Consider the following 20,314-nt stretch of genomic DNA (forward strand, 5'->3'; position numbering starts at 1 on the left):
TGTATCAAGAATGACAAAATTATAACTTAACAAAATTGTTAGGGTTTGGTTTTTAGATTGTGTGACCTTTCCAACATTTTCTATATTTCTAAACAATGTGAATATGAATGACTTAAGCATTTCATGACTTAGTGATACTTATGCATATCATACACAGGGAAAACAAACAACAAAAACCTAGGCTATGCTGAGTATATTTCCTCAGCATGCAGTTCCAAACAGTGAATGTCCTTACTCATTTTTTTTCTTGTAATCTACACGTTCTCTGTGTATGCTCTAAGCTGTGTGGTTATTCTGTACAAAGCTTTAACTTTAAAGCATAGATTTGGGTGGTGGAAGCAGGCTTGCAGACACTAAAAGTGATTTCCATTGTACTAGATTTCAAAGGGAGAAAATGAGACCATAGGGCTGTTGAGATTTCACTTCTTGTACACATTTCGTATTGGTGTACAGGATGAGAAAGCAAGCAGAGAAATGGAACTGCAGAATGTAGCTAGAGTTTTCCTTCCTGGCCCACAGTCTGGACAAATCTTTGTCACCCACCAGTCCCACAGCCGCTCAGACCCAACCAAGTAAACACAGAGACTTATATTGCTTACAAACTGTATGGCCATGGCAGGCTTCTTGCTAACTGTTCTTATAGCTTAAATTAATCCATTTCTATAAATCTATACCTTGCTACGTGGCTCGTGGCTTACCGGCATCTTCACATGTGGCTTGTCATGGCGGTCGCTGGAAGTGACCCTTCTGCCTTCCTGTTTTCTCTGTTCTCCTTTCTCTCAGTCCTGCCTATAGCAAAAGGGAGGGAATCTGACTAAACACTGCTCCAGGCTGGATATGAGTAACAGCTACATCTGTAACCCTGAGAGGCTAAAGGACGTTTTTAGTTAAAATAAAAGTGTGTTGCAGTCTGGAAAACAGCGTCTTCAGCTTGGATCATGTTTTCTGATGACTTCTGTCTCCTGGCTCTTCTTTGTAGTGTTTTATAATAGTACTGAGGTCTTGACTATCTTTTCCTTAATTTGTAGGTATTGAAGGCATCTATGCTAGTGCTGAATGGTATATTCTGTGGTTTATTTTCTATATATAGTATGCATAGAAATAAACTTCCGTACATTCGTCTTGGATGCAGTGACACAGTAAAAAGAGAATGAGGCTGACAGACAGAAGTGCCATGGGGTGGAAATGAAGGCTGGCTCACAAACGAGCAGCTAGGCACAAAGGGCAGCAAGTCTTAGGGCACCGGGAGTCCTCAAGCCAGACTTCCTTCTGTGCAGACTACAGGAGATCCCTGGGCCTTGGTGCTGGAGTTCTAGAGCCATGGGAGGACTTCTCCTGGGACCTCTAGGGTGATTATGGGTAATCAGTGTTCTGGGACCTGGTCATCCTTTCCTGGAGCTGCAGGACCTAACTCAGACAAGATCAGGTGATGTCAGAGCTGTGGGCACCAAAGCAGCTGTTGTCTAAGACTGTGGTATGGAGAAGACCATCCTCAGGTCCCACAGGATGAGCAAGAGTATACTGAGTCTTCTAGTAACTGAACCACAGGTCTAGAGAGGCAGGACACAGACAGGACCTTCCCCTTGCCCCACGGGCAGCTGGTGGTGGTGCCGGGTTTTCATTTTCATGCTAATAGCCACAGTCTCAAGGCAGTGGTCTGGGGATGAAATCTCTAGGTCCCAAGGGCAGAGTAAAGAGTAGTATCAGGGTTTGGAACCCTGATTACCTTTGTTCTTGGAGCTGCAAGACTTGGCTGGGATCTTTCTTATCTCCAACAGAGAGGCATATGTAATGCCAGAACTTTTTGAGCCAGAAATCCCTAGGCTGTGAGTTGGGGAATCATGCTTACTATAGGGCAGATATAGATGAGGTGCAGGCTCGGGCCTCTGGAGGCTAGTGGTCTTAGAGCTGTAGAAAACCTAGGGGCTGTCCTCTGCTCTGTTTTGTTGGCAGCCCCAAGACTTCTGGTGGCATCAAAGGGCCAGATTCTGGGCCACAAAGGCAGGATGGTACCTGTCAGTTGATGCAGCTTGCACAGCCCACGTGTGTTTTTTCACCAGAACAGAGTGGCTGTATTTAAAGTGAGCACTGTGGAATTCGGCCTTTAGGCACGCCAGTCAACTGCTGAGTAGGGTTACTTGTACATCCCCCGCCCCGTCCTTCTCCCTCTGTGTAGACTCACCAACCCCATCCAGAGAGCCTTTGTTAGCAAACTGCTTTCTTCTTTTTTCTGGATTGCCTTTCCAACCTCTGTAGTTTTTAGACTTCCTGTTACCTCCTGGCAGGCAGATTTGTCTGGGGTCACTCCTGGAAATGGTTTTTTACTTCTTAATCCAGCTCTTTTCTGTGGCAGTCATTCACAGGGCACCTCTATTTGGACATTTTCGCCTCTTTCAGTGGTTTAAAAAATACTATGCAAATTGGGTTTACTTTACCCAAAATACCTGGAATGCAGATGTGTTTTGGATTTGGGGATGTTTTTGGATTTTGGAATAGTCACATATATATGAGATATCTGGAAGATGAGGCTGAAACCTAAACAAAATTTCACTTTCATATTCTATATATACCTTACACATACAGATATGAAAGCAAGTTTTGTTTTGTTTTAACAGATCTCTCTACGGCTGTCTTGGAACTTACTATATAAAAAAGGCTGTCCTTAAACTCACAAGAGAGCCACCTGCCTCGTCTCCCCAGTGCTAGGATTAAAGGAGTGCACTACCACACCCCGCTTATTATTACTTTTTAAAATAATAATAACAACTCGCTATGTTTCGTAGGCTGAACTGGAATTCACGACCATCTCAGCTTCTCTTGTAAGTGTTATTATTGGATGGAACAACCAGAAGACACTGTTCTTAGTGCACTGGCCACACAAGGTTGGATGTGGCATTTCCTACTAGTGGAATCATGATAGCATTTTAGAGCACTTCAAATTCCTGGGCTGGGGATGTATAACCTGTTGAAAACAAGGTAAGTGACTTTTTTGTAGAGATAAAATTCTTATAACATAAAATTGTTTCAAGCCATTAAGAAGTGAACAATTCACGAATTTGTTCTATATGGGTCAGTGACATTTTGTATAAGTTCTAATTACCCTTAGATGACATTGCACGTGATTGTGGATTCTGAAGCTCTTTACTTCCTCTGAAGAGTAGGCCATTGAGTTCAGTGCAAGGGAGCAGCAGGGTGGGCAGTGTGGTGGTTTTTATTTGACTGTCAACTTGAAGGGCTCTAGAGTCGCTTGGAAGACAATTTCTGGGTGAGTCTGTGAGGATTTTCTAGAGGAGGTGAATGAGGCAGAGAGACCTACCCTAACTGCCAGACTAAATAAAAAGGAGAAAACAAGCTGAACTCTCAGAACTCTCTTCCTTCCTGCACATGACATATGACCAGCTGCTGCAAGTTCCTACCACTACTGGGGACGATGCCCTCAAACTGTGAGCCAAAATAAATTCTCCCCAAGGTGCTTTGCTCAGGGCACCTTATCACAGCAGAGGGAAAAGAACTGAGACAGTAGCAAGATTACTGGCTGGTGCTGTTGACATTTAACAGGCTGTAAGTGACATCTAGAATGAAACAAGGTGAACAGAGTATGCAGCAAAGACACATTTCCTGTAGTGGACTGACTGCTTACACATAGTTTATAAAAAAAGGAAAACAAGAAAGAATTCCACATAGCCAAGAAAAGACACCATAAGCTGACTGTGCAGAACAGGCACATGGTAATTATGACAGCAAGTCCACTCTTCTGTGAGAATGGAAGGGACATGAAAATGTCATGACTTAATGCAGTGAACTCTGACAACAAAATCACATAACCGTTCCCTCAAACTCATCTATAGTGAAGCACAGGTTTGCAGTGCCACTGGTCACAATGGTCAAGTTAAGGAATTGGCCTAAATGGCCATCAGCAGATGAGTTGGGAAAGAAAATGTGGCAACGTGTACATGATGGAATCTTATTCAGCCACAAAGAAGTACAACATTCTATCATTTGCAGCGTAATAGATGGACCATCATTCAGTGAAATAAGTTGGACACAGAAAAACAAAACTGCTTTTAGCTCGTGTAGACTATAGTTTAAAAAAATAAACATGAGTAACATGAAAATGGGTGAACAGTTAATGGGGAGGAAGGGTCTAGCAGGAGGGGAGAGAACAGACAGGAGAAAGTAATGGAGGCAGTGGATGCGTGTGTTTGTGTGTCTGTGTTTTCATAAGAGGAAGACAGGACAATGGAGAAGTCTTTCTATTTGGACTCCGGATGTTATGCAGCATTACAATGCACTAATTTTGAAAATTATCCATTGAATTACTCAGGACAAGTCACCTTATGTGTGTTTGTTTTTTTAACAGTCACACAAATCATTTCAAGGGATGCCACGTAAGTTTCTCTCTCTCTTAGGATGTATCCAGCTTAAGCTAACTGAAGAGTGCAGAAGTTGCCCTTTTACCATTAGCCGAGGAAGACAAGGCTCTGTGATCTTAAGCATTTCCTCTGCCCTATCTGCACAAAGGGAAAAGACCACGGCAAGCTTTGCTTCTGATGTCCCAATGTGGCTGCAACAGTATTTACTACAGACTCTCACATGTCCAGAAAACACAGAACAATTAAATATTTGTGAAGTCCAGTACTGACTTTAATACCCACTTAACAAAGTTTATCTCAAGTGAAAATATAAATAAAATCATGAACACCGCAGTCAATGGATCTGGGAGGATGCTAGAGTCAAGCTCCTGCAGCAGAGCAATGTGTGGGTGTCTAGTGTGAATGTCCTTCCGGCTCCTGCCTGCTGATTAGTAGACCGGAGGATAAAGATTCAGGCTCAATTCTGCCCATCTGTAAATTCATTTTAATCTGAACATTAAAACAGTTTTAATGCATACTCTGTAATTTTTAGTTTCATATTTACTGTTTCAGTTATCCTATATTAATTATACAAGATGATGGGTTTCATTATGACTGTAATCTTTGAACTGGAGTCATGTATGTGTGGGACATATGGAAGTTCTTTCCTTCCGTCGTGGGTTCCATGATTGAACCGAATTTGTCAGTGTTCACCCACTGAGCCCTCACCCAGGTCCCACAGGATGATGTTTCCATTCATATATACTTTGTACTCTGCTCACATCCACTGCCTCCATTACTTTCTCCTGTCTGTTCTCTCCCCTCCTGCTAGACCCTTCCTCCCCATTAACTGTTCACCCATTTTCATGTTACTCATGTTTATTTTTTTAAACTATAGTCTACACGAGCTAAAAGCAGTTTTGTTTTTCTGTGTCCAGCTTATTTCACTGAATGATGGTCCATCTATTACGCTGCAAATGATAGAATGTTGTTGTACTTCTTTGTGGCTGAATAAGATTCCATCATGTACACGTTGCCACATTTTCTTTCCCAACTCATCTGCTGATGGCCATCTAGGCCAATTCCTTAACTTGACCATTGTGACCAGTAGCACTGCAAACCTGTGTGAACAGGCCCCTCCCTCTATTGCATGGTGATTCCAACTCCTCCTGTATATCTGGGAGTGGTATATATAACTAGATCAATGTAGTAGTTTTTGTTTTTTGCTTTTTAAGAACCTCCATACTGCTTTCCATACCAGCTGAACCAATTTACATTGCCATTAAGATTGTGCAGGGTTTCTGTCCCCCAGAATCCACGCTAGCGTCTGTCACTGGTTATTTATTAATAGTCACCTCTCTGAGGGGATGTTGTGGGGATTCCTTCAGTTCAGCCAATGGCTTTGGGGGTAGAAAGGCCTAGGGCATGGTCTTGCCTGTGTAAGTGACTGCTTAAGACCAGAAGGAGAGAGGTTGTGCGCTCTCTTGGGTGGACAGAGCAGGATGGTTGGTTTTGACATGGGTTTGACATTTCCCTGCTGACTAAGGACATGGTTCTGTTTTGTTTTGTTTTTGTCTTTGTTTTTCCAGGTATCTACTTTTTAATCTGTTTTTTTCTGCTGAGAATTGTGTTCATTTGCTCATTTGTTGACTGGGATAATTCAGAACTTGGGGTGTTTAGGTTTTTTAGTTAGAGATTCTAGATATTGATTCCCAGATAGATGTATAGATAGAAGATATTTTCAACCATTTTATAGGCTGCCTCTTCACTTGTTTCCTTTGTTCTCCAGCCTTTTTATTTCATACTATCCTATTGGTTTATTAATTTATTTCATACTGTTTCTACCACTTTACAGGGTGTCTCTTCAATCATTTCCTCTCTTGTCCAGCCTTTGTATTTCATACTACTCAATTGTTCCTGCATGCAACTTTTTCATTATGTTCATGCCCAATGCCCTTCTTTACAGTTGACTCTCCTGGCCTCCTCCTTACCCACACAAGGAGGCAGGGTGTTCTCAGGCATATGATGTACCCAGCCTAGCTCAGCCTCAAACAGTAGGTTGCCCCCTCAAGCAAGATGGAGCCTGGCTACAGCATAGTAAGAACGGGAAGTGACAAGATGCATGTGGCTTTTGTTTTGTTTTTGTCATTTGTTTCTTTAATGCTGGTCTACTACAAAGCGTGTCGTCACTATCGAGGCTTGTGAAAACCATGGGCATCTCTTAAGGCTAGGAGTACTTGTCCCCTGGATGAGGCTTAGGCCAGCCAGTCTAGTCACATTAGTGAGCTCTAGGTTCGGTAAAGAGGTCAGTCTCTCTCTCTCTCTCTCTCTCTCTCTCTCTCTCTCTCTCTCTCTCTATCACACACACACACACACACACACACACACACACACACACACACACACACGGGGAAGGACTGGGGAGAAAGAGTGATTTTAGTAGTGGAAGGAAACATATAACATAATTTTGTCCCTTAAACTGGTGGGCCACAAAGAAACACAACTCTGATGACTTGTAAGTGCTGGAACACTGTGAATCCTGACAGACTTAGAGCTTCCACTTTTATCTCAGCTGCCCAATAGTTCTTCTCTTCTGAGGAAATCTTAAAGCAATTCTTATTATTGAAAACCTTTAGCTGGCCGTGGGTGGTGCTGCCGGCCGTGGGCAGTATAACTGGCCTCCGGTGCAGCCGCGGCAATGTACTATGGAAGCCTTACAGGTGGGCTATCTGGGAGTCTAGGGACAACCTGGTCTACACAGGGAGTTCCAGGCCGGTTGGTGAGATGCCATCATAACAGCATGAACCCTTTTTAAAGGTATTGTGTTCAAGATTTCTTGACATTCCTGACATGAGACTTGGTGTCATGTTCTATCCATCACATCAAGGCATCTTTCTTTGCATAAACAGAAGAAAAGTTATTAAAACTCAGCATGCATATCACCCCCTGTGAGAACATTTGCCAACTCTTTCTTCTGCTTAATGAATCCATTTCAAATATCTAGATTGCCATCTTGAAAAAAACTGTAAATTTTACAAAATAATAAAACATATCATTGCAGTAATAAGCATATGAATAAGTCTAATTCTGGAAAAGTGGGAGTTTTTGACAGAAACAGTATTTTTCTTTCACATTTTATCTTGTCCTCTGCCTTTGAATATGAGTGCTTGAGCACAGACCTGTCTTACTTCTTCCTTAGAAGCAGCTCAGAGAACATGACAACTAGCTGCTACAAATAATAAAGAATAAAACACAAAATTAAAATTAGTAGAAAACTTACGTAGTATTTGATGCATGCACTCATTAAGCAAAATCACCATGAAATTCTAAATAATCTAGACTAGTTCTAAACACTTGCACTGGTGGTTATGGAGGCAACTGCAGTGAGAAGTCCTGATAGTCAGGCAATGTAGGACAAAGAATTTCCCTGAAGAAAAGTAACACACACACACACACACACACACACACACACACACACACACACACGCCCCCACTAAAGTAGACTACTTGACTAAGTGGCATTTAATCTTCCATTGTATTATAAATATAGCTGTAGGTCAAAATACCCACTAAATTAACAAGCCAATCCCCTTTACTTTCAGGAATTGCTTCCCACTCATGACGGAGGAGATGTTCAAGACTACATCCTCTTAGTGTAATTTTTCCACACCCACACAATGGTTTTGAAGAAACTGAGATGGGGTCAGAGCCACCTTCCTGCAGGGTGCCGCCCACTTGTCAGAGGTGCCTAGATTCAGGACTGTTTAGCAAATGTGGAAAACAAAGAGGACAAAGAACGCTTCTTACTCTTGTATGTGGTGTGCCAAAATTCTTAAATCAGAGTAGTAAATTGCTATCAGTTGGTGCTATGGCAGCAGGACATATAGCAATATCAGTGACCTTCTAGCCAACGGCAGAGTGCTCAGTGACTCTGAGTACACAGCAAGCAATTAAATCCCCACGGTCTTCAACTCTGTCCTGGAAAACTGAGGGTCTGTGTCCTCATTTTTAAAGTGGAAAACTAATACTTAACTCCAGTGGTTACTGTCCATGCTAAACATGTCTGTGACTATGCCTAGTGAATAACGTGTGCTAACATTTAGCAATTATTTTCCAAGAAAACTGATTCCTTTATAGCAGCAGATCTCAACCTGTGGGTCACAACTGTAGGGTAAAAAGGCCCAAGGGAAAAACACCCTGCCCCTGACTTGACCCCAGGACAAAGCTTGAAATCCCACCAATCCCTATGAGTCAGGCTGCAGAATCCCAACAATCCCTGAGATTCCTGAGCATGAAACCCCACCAATCCCTGATCTTACCCCAGAATTAGGCCACAAACCCCAACCAATCCCAAGCCACTCTGGAAAGCTTCATCTCCCTCCTCCCAAGAAACCCGATATAAACTATGTATTCTGTCCAGTTTAGTGCTGCTTCTCACCCCAGAGGCAGCCCCGCTCCTGGGTTCCTCCTTCCCAATACACCTCCTGAGTGAGGTTTGTTGTGCAGTGTGACACTTTCGACAGAAGGCAGCCCCGCTGTAACAACTTTCACCTGAGCCAGAGCACGGCCCAGCTGACCACTTCCGCTGGGGAAGCTTCCCTGGTGGAGCGGAGTTGTCACACAGGGTTGTTACACTCTGAGGGGACCTGGGCAGAGCTGGAACGCTTCGCTGGAGCACAGCAGAGCAGAGCTGAAAACTGTAACACTTACAGAGCCTTTGTGGTATTCCTTGACTCCTAACTGCCAAGATAACTTTCCATCCCAGCTGCATTGCTTACAGTGACCCCTTTGGGGGTCACTTATCAGATATCCTGCAAATCAGATATTTACATTATGATTCATAACAGTAGCAAAATTACAGTTATGAAGTAGCAACTTAATAATTTTATGGTTGGGGTCATCACAACATGAGGAACAACTGTACTAAAGGATCGCAGCATTAGGAGATTGAGAACCATGGCTTTATACTCTTATCCTGATACTATTCCAGCTTTGGATTCAACATAGCGTAGACAATATCTCCTTAGTAAAATACTATCATCCTTTGCTTAGTAACTGCTTATTTAATGATAGGCAATATTAAATACAATAATTTAATATTTTAGAATTCAAAACTATGTTAAAGAGTTGGGTATGTAGCTGAGTGGTAGAGCACTTGGCTAATATACATGAGACCCTACATTTAATCCCAGTCCCACAACGAAAAAAAAAGTATTTAAATAATAAGAATTTTTCCTGAAATATTTAAATAATAGCTATTTCTCTTAGAAACGAATATTTAATCTAGAAGAAAAGCAATGCCTAAGAACTGGTCTTCGTTGAAACACCACATTCTGTGGTTGACATATCACACACACACACATCACACATATGAGAGAGAGAGAGAGAGAGAGAGAGAGAGAGAGAGAGAGAGAGAGAGAGAGAGAGGACAAAGGTTTGAAACCATTATATTTTAGGAGTTTCACCGACAGTTCTCCATCCCTCCGTGGTAATCTAGCTTTGTAAAGAGCTCTGCAGCCAAGCAAAGCAGTTAGTAGTTCTTGATAAGCTTATCATAACGACAGGCTTAGAACTATCTCTTCATACAAAAATTCCCAGAACAAACTTGACATGTCACAATAAAGGAAGATGTGGAACACAGTTCATTTACTACTGCCTGCAGGTCAAGATGTAGGACCCTCAGCTGCCTCTCCAGCACCATGTCTGCCTGCATGCTGCCATGATGACAATGGACTAAACCTCTGAACTGTAAGCCAGTCCCAATTAAATGCTTTCTTTCTAGGAGTTGTTGTCATGGTGTCTGTCTATTCACAACAACAGGAACCCTAACTAAGACAGAAGAGAAAGGTGAAATAGAGTCAAAAGCAGCTGGCATGAAGATACTTCCTAGGTGACAGGCGACATCATATAGCCTGTCAAGCACAGGGTGAAGTTGGACAGTCAGCCACAACTGAAGTTACTTACGGAATTGGAATTTTCTTATGAAATTCAATTTTAGAACAGGACACTCTTTAAATAGCTACAGTTTTCCTACAAGTGCACACCCACCTCTCTACCCTTCCTTTGCTCACCCCTTCTCCTGCTGTCTCCCTTGCTCCCCACACAATCGCACTTCCACTCTCTAGTCAAATAGACTTGCACGATTTTATGTATTTATACAAAATCTAGGAACCACGAAGGAGAGAACACATACAATATTTGTGTTCATGAAACTGGCTTAATTGGCTTAATTTGAAAAACCTAGAGTTGCATCCAATTTCCTGCAAATGATATTACTTCAGTCTTCAGGGCTGACAATTCCATTGTATAGGCACCACATTCCTTTACTCATTTACCTGGTGTTGGACACGAGGTTGATTCCAGAGCTTAGCTATTATGAACCGTGCTGCAGGAAACACTGTTGTGCAAACATCTCTGTGATGTGCTCACTCAGGGTCCTTCGGGGAAAGACCCAGGAGTGATAGAGCTGGGTCGTATGGCAGCTCTACTTTTAGTTTTATTGAGAGAGTTCCATAATGGTTGGCCTAGGCTTCTGCATTCCTGTCACCAGTGTGTGGGTCTTCCCTTTTGTCTGTATCCTCACCAGCATTTGTTATTTCTTTTCACAGTAACTGTCATTCTTACTGGAATAAGATGGAATCTCAATATTGATCAGTGTTTCCCTGATGGCAAGAGTAAGGCTGAACATTTTTCCTGTGTTTATTGGTCAGTTGTATTCATTTTTGAGAACTATCTGTTCACTTGATAAGCCTGTTTATTTATTTGATTTCTTGGTGTTTTAAGAACAAGATACTCTATGAACCAACTTTTGCTTTTATTCTTGTGGCACCTGCTGGATATTATTTCTGTATACCTTTACCATGACTCTAGGAAAACCAAACAGGCATCTTAGGAAGAAGAGAACTTGCTAAAACTCAGGCCTCGAATGTTTTTTAGTGATGAGGGACTGTAGTAATAACATGTTAGTAAACAAAAAGCAAGATGAGGATGCAGCCTCGTGGTGGTGAAGTGAGTCTTAGGACCCAGTGGTGGGGCCAGTCAGTCCTGGAGCACAGCTCTGGGTTGTGAAGACAGAGCAAGGCACTTTCTCTGTTAAGTCACTGTGATTTGTGATCTTTTGTTCAATGCCATCCTGGGAATATTCCAGAGAGAATACTTCATCTAATACCTAAGAGGAATATTCCTAGAATCAAACAAGAGACCATAAGACACATGAACACTAGGTTATGAATCAGTGTAGAAAGCAGATACACCATATAGTTTCTACTGTGCTGCAGAGTGATGTCCACAGGACTTCTCAGCCTTACACTGCAAATGACAGTCTTCTTTAAAGGAAAATCTCACAGGATGCCCACACTTACTTCTCGCCCAACACAAACAATTTACTCCATTTTTAATACACAATGTGAACCCTTAACTAGTTAGGAATTGGTGTATAATTAAAAATAATTAGTAACACCTATATTTTATAGGCATTGCAGCTTATCACTCAAAAATTTTTCTTACTACAAACACATGCCATGTTTTAATTTGAAAGGCACTATTAATCGCTAACTATTACTAAACTTATTCTTTGCCAGTCACTGTACAAAGTTTGAATTAACTAACCCAAGCCCATGCTAATCTATAACCCATAACTACATAATTATGCAAGTATAACTATGGCTATATAACCTGTAACTATAATCTAGTACCTATTAAGAATGTGTTGAGTACAGGAAAGCTAGGTACAGAGAAGGTCAGTTCCTTACTCATGGTCTTGTTTGACAGCCAATCAGGTGCCAAAGTCCAAATTCAGCTCTCTCACCATGCTGTGTTCTAAAGCCCAAAGCAGCCATTCTCACAAATCTTCCCAAGGCTACTTATGTGTTCAACACAACCTGCTACATTAATTACTCAGACAGTAGATGATTACAGATTGAGAATGCCTGAAGTAATCAAGTAGCATAAAAATGAACAAATTCTCCATTTAGGTCAACAACATTTACACTGTCTCAATTTACATTATGACTTTACTATAATGGAGCTATTGAGTTTTGGCTTATAGGATTTGTGTTTTCTAACATAATTTTAAATACAGAATATCATCCTTTGTATATTTATTTTAGCTATTCTTGTCCTAATAATAAGCAACATAAATTTATTATATAGTACCAAAAAGCAAGAAGAAATAGAGACAAAATATTCTATACCTTACTGCTACCATCTAATTCTTCCTAAGGTTAATTTGATGTTTTATGGGCATTAACCACATGGCTGTGTTATATCATGACGAAAATGCCTCTCTTTCTCCCCTACTTCAACCCGACAACATCAGAATCTCTGACTGGTTTGGCCCCGGTTCTGTGGATTTGTCCCCTTTAGAATTACACCATGAGGACTAGAATCGATGGTGGTGGGATTCAAGAGAAACCGAGAAGTGGTGGCTTTGGATACAAACACCACAAAGCCAAAGCCTTATATAACTCATTGGGGAAGAAACTCACTATAGTACTTCTGAAGTGGGAATCTTCTAAAACTGTGTTTAGGAATTACACAGACATTACATAGAAATCAAGTCTACTACAGTCTTGGGAGTCTTTTCTGTAGACCACAAATAGAAGAACTGAGAGGAATAAAAATTTTGATATGCATTTGTCAATACTGGCACACTCAGCAGCCTTAGACAAGCTGGATTTAGAAACAGAAAGTGAATGCTGGTATATTTTCACTTCGTTATACTATATACAAAACCTTTTATTTTGTTACATTATAAAGTTTAAATGGACTTTAAGAGTCAATGTTGGCTTTTGGTCTATCTTTAGAATACTACATTAAACAGCAACATTAGCAGCTATGACAAAAAAGCACACACATGAACCCTGAAATACCCTGATAAGGGAGAGAATTAGTTTAATATGTGACACATCTGTGCCATCAGTAAATGGTTATGCAAGCTTCCATGTTGGCTCACGACAGCACTGATGGTGACAACACACTCGTCTCTTTCTCCCCAGATCTCATGAAAAGAGCAATGTGGAGCGTAAGATGGCGCAGAGGGTACAGGTGTTGGGTGCCAAACCTGATAGTCTGAGTTCAAGCCCCAGGATCCACACAGTGGAAGGAGAGAATCAACTCCCACAAACTGTTTTCTGTACTCTACACGTTTTGGTACACACACACACACACACACACACACAAAATCACATAATAATAATAATAATAATAATAATAATAATAATAATAATAATAAATTAAAAAGAGCAATTTGTTTTTACATTCTGCTAAACAGTGACCTTGGCTGTTACTACTTATCAATTTCTTTTAAAATTGCAGCTTGTTTAAGAATATTCTACTATTTCTCAAGGCTTAGTAATTTTTTAAGTACACTGTGTTCTATAAAGAGTAATTCAAATAAATCAATTATACCCTATAAACGATAGAAATAACATTAAGAATTCCCTAGAACCAAAGCACATTTTAAAAGTATTTTGTTTTATTTTATGTGTGTTGTGTTTTGCCTGTATATATGTCTGTGTGAGGGCATCAGATCCCCTGGAACTGGATTACAGACAGTTGTGAGCTGCCATGTGGATGCTGGGAATTGAACTCAGGTCCTCTGGAAGAACAGTCAGTGCTCCTAATAGCTGACCTCTACAGCCCCCAAACCACAGCACTTTAACCAAGTGCATTAGCTCTTACCAACTCCAGAAGATACTGACATGACGTCAATGTCACATGCTCTTCTTCTCGCCACTTCAGCCAGTGCCAGTTCACCCACATCCAGGGCAAGGTAATGAATATCCTTTGGAAACAAAGAAGACAAAGACTGATTAGAAAGTAATCTTGATAAAGTTACAAAGTGGAGTCTCAAAGGAAGAAATGTTCAGATAACAAAATAGATGTGGCCAATGAATATTCTTTTTCTGTTTTCCTGTGTCTGGCAGACACTCAGTCCCAAGTACACACACAGAGCCTTATATTAATTAGAGACGGTTTGGCCTATGGCTCAGGCTTATCATTAACTGCTATTACAACTCTACCCATTTCTATTAATCTATGCATCGCCACGTGATCAGTGGCTTTTCTTGTGTTCCATTATATCTTGTTTCCTGGGCAGCGGCTCACAGCATCTTCCTCGACTCTGTCTTTCTTCTCCTTGTGTCTCTGATTGGATTCCCTGCCTGGATCTATTCTGCCTTACCATAGACCATAGCAGCAGCTTCTTCTTCTTTTTTTTTTCTTTTTTCTTTTTTTTTTTTTCTTTGAAACAGGGTTTCTCTGTGTAGCTTTGGCGCCTTTCTTGGAACTCACTCTGTAGCCCAGGCTGGCCTCAAACTCACAGAGATCCGCCTGGCTCTGCCTCCCGAGTGCTAGGATTAAAGGCGTGCGCCACCACCACCGGGCCATAGCAGCTTCTTTATTGAACACATATTCACAGCATACAGAAAGACCATTCCACAGCTAATTTTTCTTAGAGAACAGTTGTAACTAATTATTTTAAGCTATAAGGCAAAAAACATGTTTCTAATAATCAACAATCAGTTTTATTAAAAATGAAAACCTTAGTTGTGCCTGTGTGTATATATTTAAGGATTTAGTGTGAAGGAAGTCTCTCCCCGCTCCCCCTTCTCTCTGCAGTCCAGGCTGGTCTCAAACTCTTAAGCTCAAATGTTCCTTTTTCTTCTGCCTTTAAATAGCTGGTCCTACCAGTTCATGTCATTGCACTAGCTCTAAGACAGCCTGACTATATATTACACTAAGTTCTTCCCCCCGCCCCCCAGTCAGGGTTTTTCTGTGTGACTTTGCACCTTTCCTGGAACTCACTGTAGACCAGGCTGGCCTCAAACTCACAGAGATCCGCCTGCCTCTGCCTCCCAAGTGATGGGATTAAAGGCGTGTGCCACCATCGCCCAGCTACACTAAGTTCTATACAAGGAATATTACACAGAACTTTATTTTTATGAGCCTAGAAAATATGTGTTAATATTAATACTTCCTGGATTCCTGAGCACTGAACGCGCCCTGTGGCTGCTGCTGAAGCCCAACATGACAGAGACCTAATGGGTCTTCATGAAAAAAAATCTACCCTTCTGATGCCAATGGAGATTGAGAGCCCAATATAGCCAGCTTTGGCAAGCATTAATGTAATTCTAGGAACTGTAGCCATGAGATTGGATTCTCCAGAATAGCTGCCAGCTAAAGTCATGCTGGGATCAAGAAAAATGGGCCTTGGCAGTTCGTGTTCCTGGAGTTGTATCCATGCCAGTGGATGTCCACACAATCCAGAAGAGAATTTGACATTGTTGCTGCCGCTGTTGCTGTTATAACAATGGCACACACCGCTGCTACTGTTTCTGGGATTACCATTTCATAATTGCTTACTACAGCTAGCACAGTGGAGACCCTGGCAACAAAAGTAGCTACCACAGTTAGTTAATCTTTCATTCTATTGGGCATGATAAATTTAATTCAGTAGTTATATACATCTTGATTGGCTTTGAAAATAATAAACTTATAAACTCAAGTTCCAGTTGCTTTTGAGATACTATCTTACAAGGACTCCAAGGTACAGTATGGCTCGTTAAGGAAGGGAAGGGCTCAGTTGCCTTTAGCCTACTGGCTATGGGTGAGATAGGACCTCTGTTGGTCATTTCTGTATTGAATACACAGTTTGCAAGCCCAGTGCCACTCTGAGATCTTTGGCAGCAATTAACCATGCAGCTCACACAGGATTGAGCCGGTATGATAATGAGTATTCAGAGATGGGTAATGCCTGGGGGGCACTCACCAACCTAAGACAGAGCACCTGTGTGGCCTGGGCAGGTGTCTCCATGACGGGTAAGGTGACCTGCTGACGTCCCACACAACCCAAGTCAGAAGCTCATTTTTTAATAAAAGGGGGACCTGCAGGGTCCTGGCCCCCGTTTTGGGTAACTGTTGCCTTGCTTGCGGACCTTGACCTTGATATCCTCCCAATGCTAATTCCCTGCCAGGTTCCACCCTCCTGAATGCTTAAGGGAAGTTCCATGTCTGTGTATCCCGAATAATGGGCATTAACAGCTTAGATGCAAGATCGTAAAACATCAGTAGTGAACTTCTGCCCTCCGGGGTCCTCCCAATGTGCTGTAAGCCTGTATTTAACCTCCCACCCCCTTCAAGAAATGACATTTGACATTATATATATATATATATATATATATATATATATATATATATATATATATTTGAATGAATACTGTGAATGTAATCTATGAATACCACAAATGTGATTAATATCATGAGTGTAAGTAATGAATATCATGAGTATAATTTAAAAAATAAAAATAAATAAATAAAAGAAAACAAAAAAATATTAATGCTACCATTTTTAAACTCAGGTTATAAATAACATAAGTGAATTACAATTCCATTCTCAATTTTTTTGAACCTAGTAGAGAGACAGATCATTATAGGCTAATTGTGAATTATAAAGAACTGTGACAGATTTTAATGGCAGTAATTTGTACATGCTGGAGCTAAAGGGAAGGAGCTGATCTTTGCTCTGAATGTTGAGGATTTGTGAGAACTGTACTGGGGAAGCAGCAGCATGTGAATGACATCTGTGCATGTGTGTGCAAAGCTTGAGTCACTCTGGGAAGGGATGGCAGGTCTGTCCAACAGGAGAAGTGCTGGGCACATGGGAAAGCAATGGAAATCACAGAGTAAGCACAGTAAACACAGTCACTGAAAAAAACTTCTGTAGTGTGCAGAATGGTCACTGGAATAAAAATTCTACTGCAATAAAAATGGAAAAGAGAATATAAACTGGCAGTCTATAATGAACAAATATAAATGCCCTATAATTATGTAAAGATATTTCATATTATTCAAATAAATGTAAATCAAAAAACCTAATTTCTGATTTTTTGAATTATATGAATTTATAAGAAATAAAATGTCATACTTTGATATATGCACAATATGCAATGAATCATCACATCAGGGAGTTAACACATTGGCTAAGTTTCTAAAAGTTAATAATTGATTGCAAAGCCTTGGCACACAGGCACATACACTCAGAACACAGTTCCTCAAGACTTTAGAGGTCAGGGGTCAGAAAGTATGTCCGATGTGCCAGACTAACCTGTGTTGGTACATTTCCCAACTTAAGAATGGCTTCTAAATTTCTAAATGGTTGAAAGATACGTGTTCAACCACTGTTCATGAACTTTGAAGGGCTGTGGAATTAGCTTAAGCTGCAGACTTGAAAATGCTTTAAACTAAAATTACAAGGGAAAATTGATTCTGTGAAACATACTGTGATAAAATCATTCTGATGAGAACTAAAATTGTTTGAATTACAAGTCATGTCAGGCCTGCACTGTCAAAAGATGTGTTTTTCAAAGTGATATCTTCATTCCTATACAAATTCTCAGAAATATATTTTAATTTCAAACCACAGCAATGTTTTTTAGGCCTGTATGCCTGTGTAGAGAAAATTTCCATATTCCAAAATCCATTTGGTGTGCAATTAAGGAGCTTCTACTGGAAATGATTTGCAATGTAATGACATGCTAAAAACATTCTAGCCTTTAAGTTAATAGAAATCTAAAAATGCCTTCCAACCTGTGAATGCACTCAATGAAAGCCATGTTTCAGGGATGCATACTGGCATTTGGCAGTACTGACATATACAGGTGGAAAGGTATTTGCAAAGGTTTTCAAGATATGAAAGTCTCATCATGATCAGCACCAACAAATCAACCTTTATGATAAATTTGGAGGTTAGGGAACACCAATGTTACATCTCCCAGAAAGCTCCATTTTTTCATATTTGTAAACCTGGACTACAAAAAATTATAAGTCAGTGTACATAATTTATGATATTTTAAATTTCACCAATTAAAGATTGATGGAGGGTTTGGAGATAGCTAAGTGAGCAGAGCACTTGCTACACAGCTTAAGGAGAAGGGATACCCAGAAACCACAGAATGCTCCCTTCAAGAAGCACACTCATTATCAAAGATGACCCCACCTTAGAGTAAAGAGATGGGAAAAAGCACTCCAGCAAGTGGAACTAGGAAACAAGTAGGCATAACTAATTCTAACTGGAAAAACAAACTCGAAACCAAACAAGACAGAAGTGATAAAGAAAGTCACTTCATATTACGGGAACAATCCATCAAGAAGACATTTCAACTCTAAACATGTATGTACCAAAGAGAGGTAAAACCAATTTCATAAAACAAATGTAACCATATATAAGGTCACATATTAATGACAAAACAGCAACAGTGGATGAGTTCAATGTTCCCCTTTCACATACAGGTCATCTAGACAAAAATTAGAGAAATAACGGAGTTTAACGACACCACAAATCAGCTGGACCTAACAGGTACCTACAGAACATTCTGCCCAGACAAAAGACTATACTTTCTTCTCAGAAGCCCACTGAACTTTATGTAAAATAGTTCATAAATTAGGCCACAAAGTAAGTTTCAATAACCCCAGTATTCTATTTTACCAAATAGAATGGTAGAAATAAACAGCAAGAGAAACTACAGAAACTCATCAAAATCACACAATGTACTGCTGAATGATGAATGAGCCACTGAAGAAATAAAGAAGGAAATTTAAAATTCTAGATTTGAATGAAAATGAAAACACAACATATCAAAATCCTTGGTATATAATGAAACCATTCCTAAGAGGAAAGTTGTTTATAACTGTAAGTATTCAAACAAACAAACAAACAAAATCAGAAAGTTCAAATAAATAACTTCATGGTACACTTTAAGCCCCTTGGGAAAACCAGAAACCAGAACAAACATAAAAGCTGTAGACAGGGAGAAATAATTAAGATAAATGCAAATGTTAATGAAATAGAAACAATACAACAGAATAAAAAACACAATACAAAGAAAATAAAAACATAATTAACAATCCCTTAGCCAAATTAACGAAAGCAAGAGGATCCATAATAATAAAACTTGAGATGAAAAGGGGAAATATTACTGAAAAGGGGAAATATTACAACAGATACTGTTACTGTTGATTACTCAACTCCACATGGGACATTGGCATTAGCCCTCCAAGGCTCAAGGAACGTTAAGGAGAAAGGGCAGAAAGAAGGCAGGAGCTGGTGATGGGGGAGGGCAGTACACACTATCTTCTGGGCAGGATGCGCACTTGCACTGAACCTGTCAAAAATGTCAGGATGGGGAAGGGTTCATGGCGCCTGTGCATCCCTAGAGAAAGACAGGCTTTTGATAGATGCTGGGGGCAGGGAGGCATGTCTTCAGTAGTGTTACTCCACTATGTCCTGGAGGCTAGCTCCACCCCGTGCCCACACTGGGAGAGGTGGTTCATGGCTAAACTCGGGGGTCATAAAAGTGAAACAAAAAGAAGGATGGGGGGGTGAATATGCTCAAAATTCACTGTATGAAATTCTCAAAGAATTAATAAAGAATTGTTTAACAAATGAAACAAGACACAAAAGCAAGAGTGGCACTTGGACCCAGGAGGGGCTGGGCTTGGAGGGGAGGCAGAGGGCTAGACAGAGAGGACTGGTTAGTGTGTTGAGGATGTACTAGATGTATACATGTAGGAAATTGCCCAAAAATGTTCACTATGTGTCAAATGCTCAGGTAAATTGGTCAAAAACCTAATGAAGTTTAACCTCTCTCTCTTCTTACTTACCCACACATACTTCCTGTACATAAGTTTTTGTCAGAAAACATAATTCCTGCTCTTAAGAACTACCCCCAGTCAGGCACAGTGACACAGGCCTAAATCCCAACACTCAGTAGGAACTAGCAAAAGAGCAACTTAAACACAAGTTTAAGAGAAGAAAGTAACAAATATAAGAGCAGAAATAAATTAAATACAGGAGGAAGACAACAGAACAGAATGACAAGCTGAAAGTGGATTGTTTTGAAAAGACAAAAATCAACAAACCTATTGCTGGAGTAAGAAAAAGAGATTTGAATAAAATAAGAAAT

At 40.4% G+C, this 20,314-nt stretch overlaps 1 protein-coding gene across 7 annotated transcripts in view; it reads right to left on the minus strand.

Moving 5' to 3' along the window:
* Positions 1-20,314, minus strand: part of LOC114697940 (WD repeat containing planar cell polarity effector) — a 302,933-nt gene that overhangs the window by 64,034 nt on the left and 218,585 nt on the right. For all 7 annotated transcript variants that reach the window (XR_003735273.2, XR_005092299.1, XM_028876333.2 and 4 more), the window contains one exon: positions 14,034-14,136. Coding sequence is in view for 5 of the 7 variants with exons in the window: in XM_028876333.2 (XP_028732166.1) it covers positions 14,034-14,136 (103 nt within the window). In the remaining 2 variants the exon portion in view is untranslated. The remainder of the gene's footprint in view (positions 1-14,033; positions 14,137-20,314) is intronic.

The sequence above is a fragment of the Peromyscus leucopus genome, chromosome 10 (assembly GCF_004664715.2).
Source record: "Peromyscus leucopus breed LL Stock chromosome 10, UCI_PerLeu_2.1, whole genome shotgun sequence".
NCBI classification, from domain to species: domain Eukaryota; kingdom Metazoa; phylum Chordata; class Mammalia; order Rodentia; family Cricetidae; genus Peromyscus; species Peromyscus leucopus.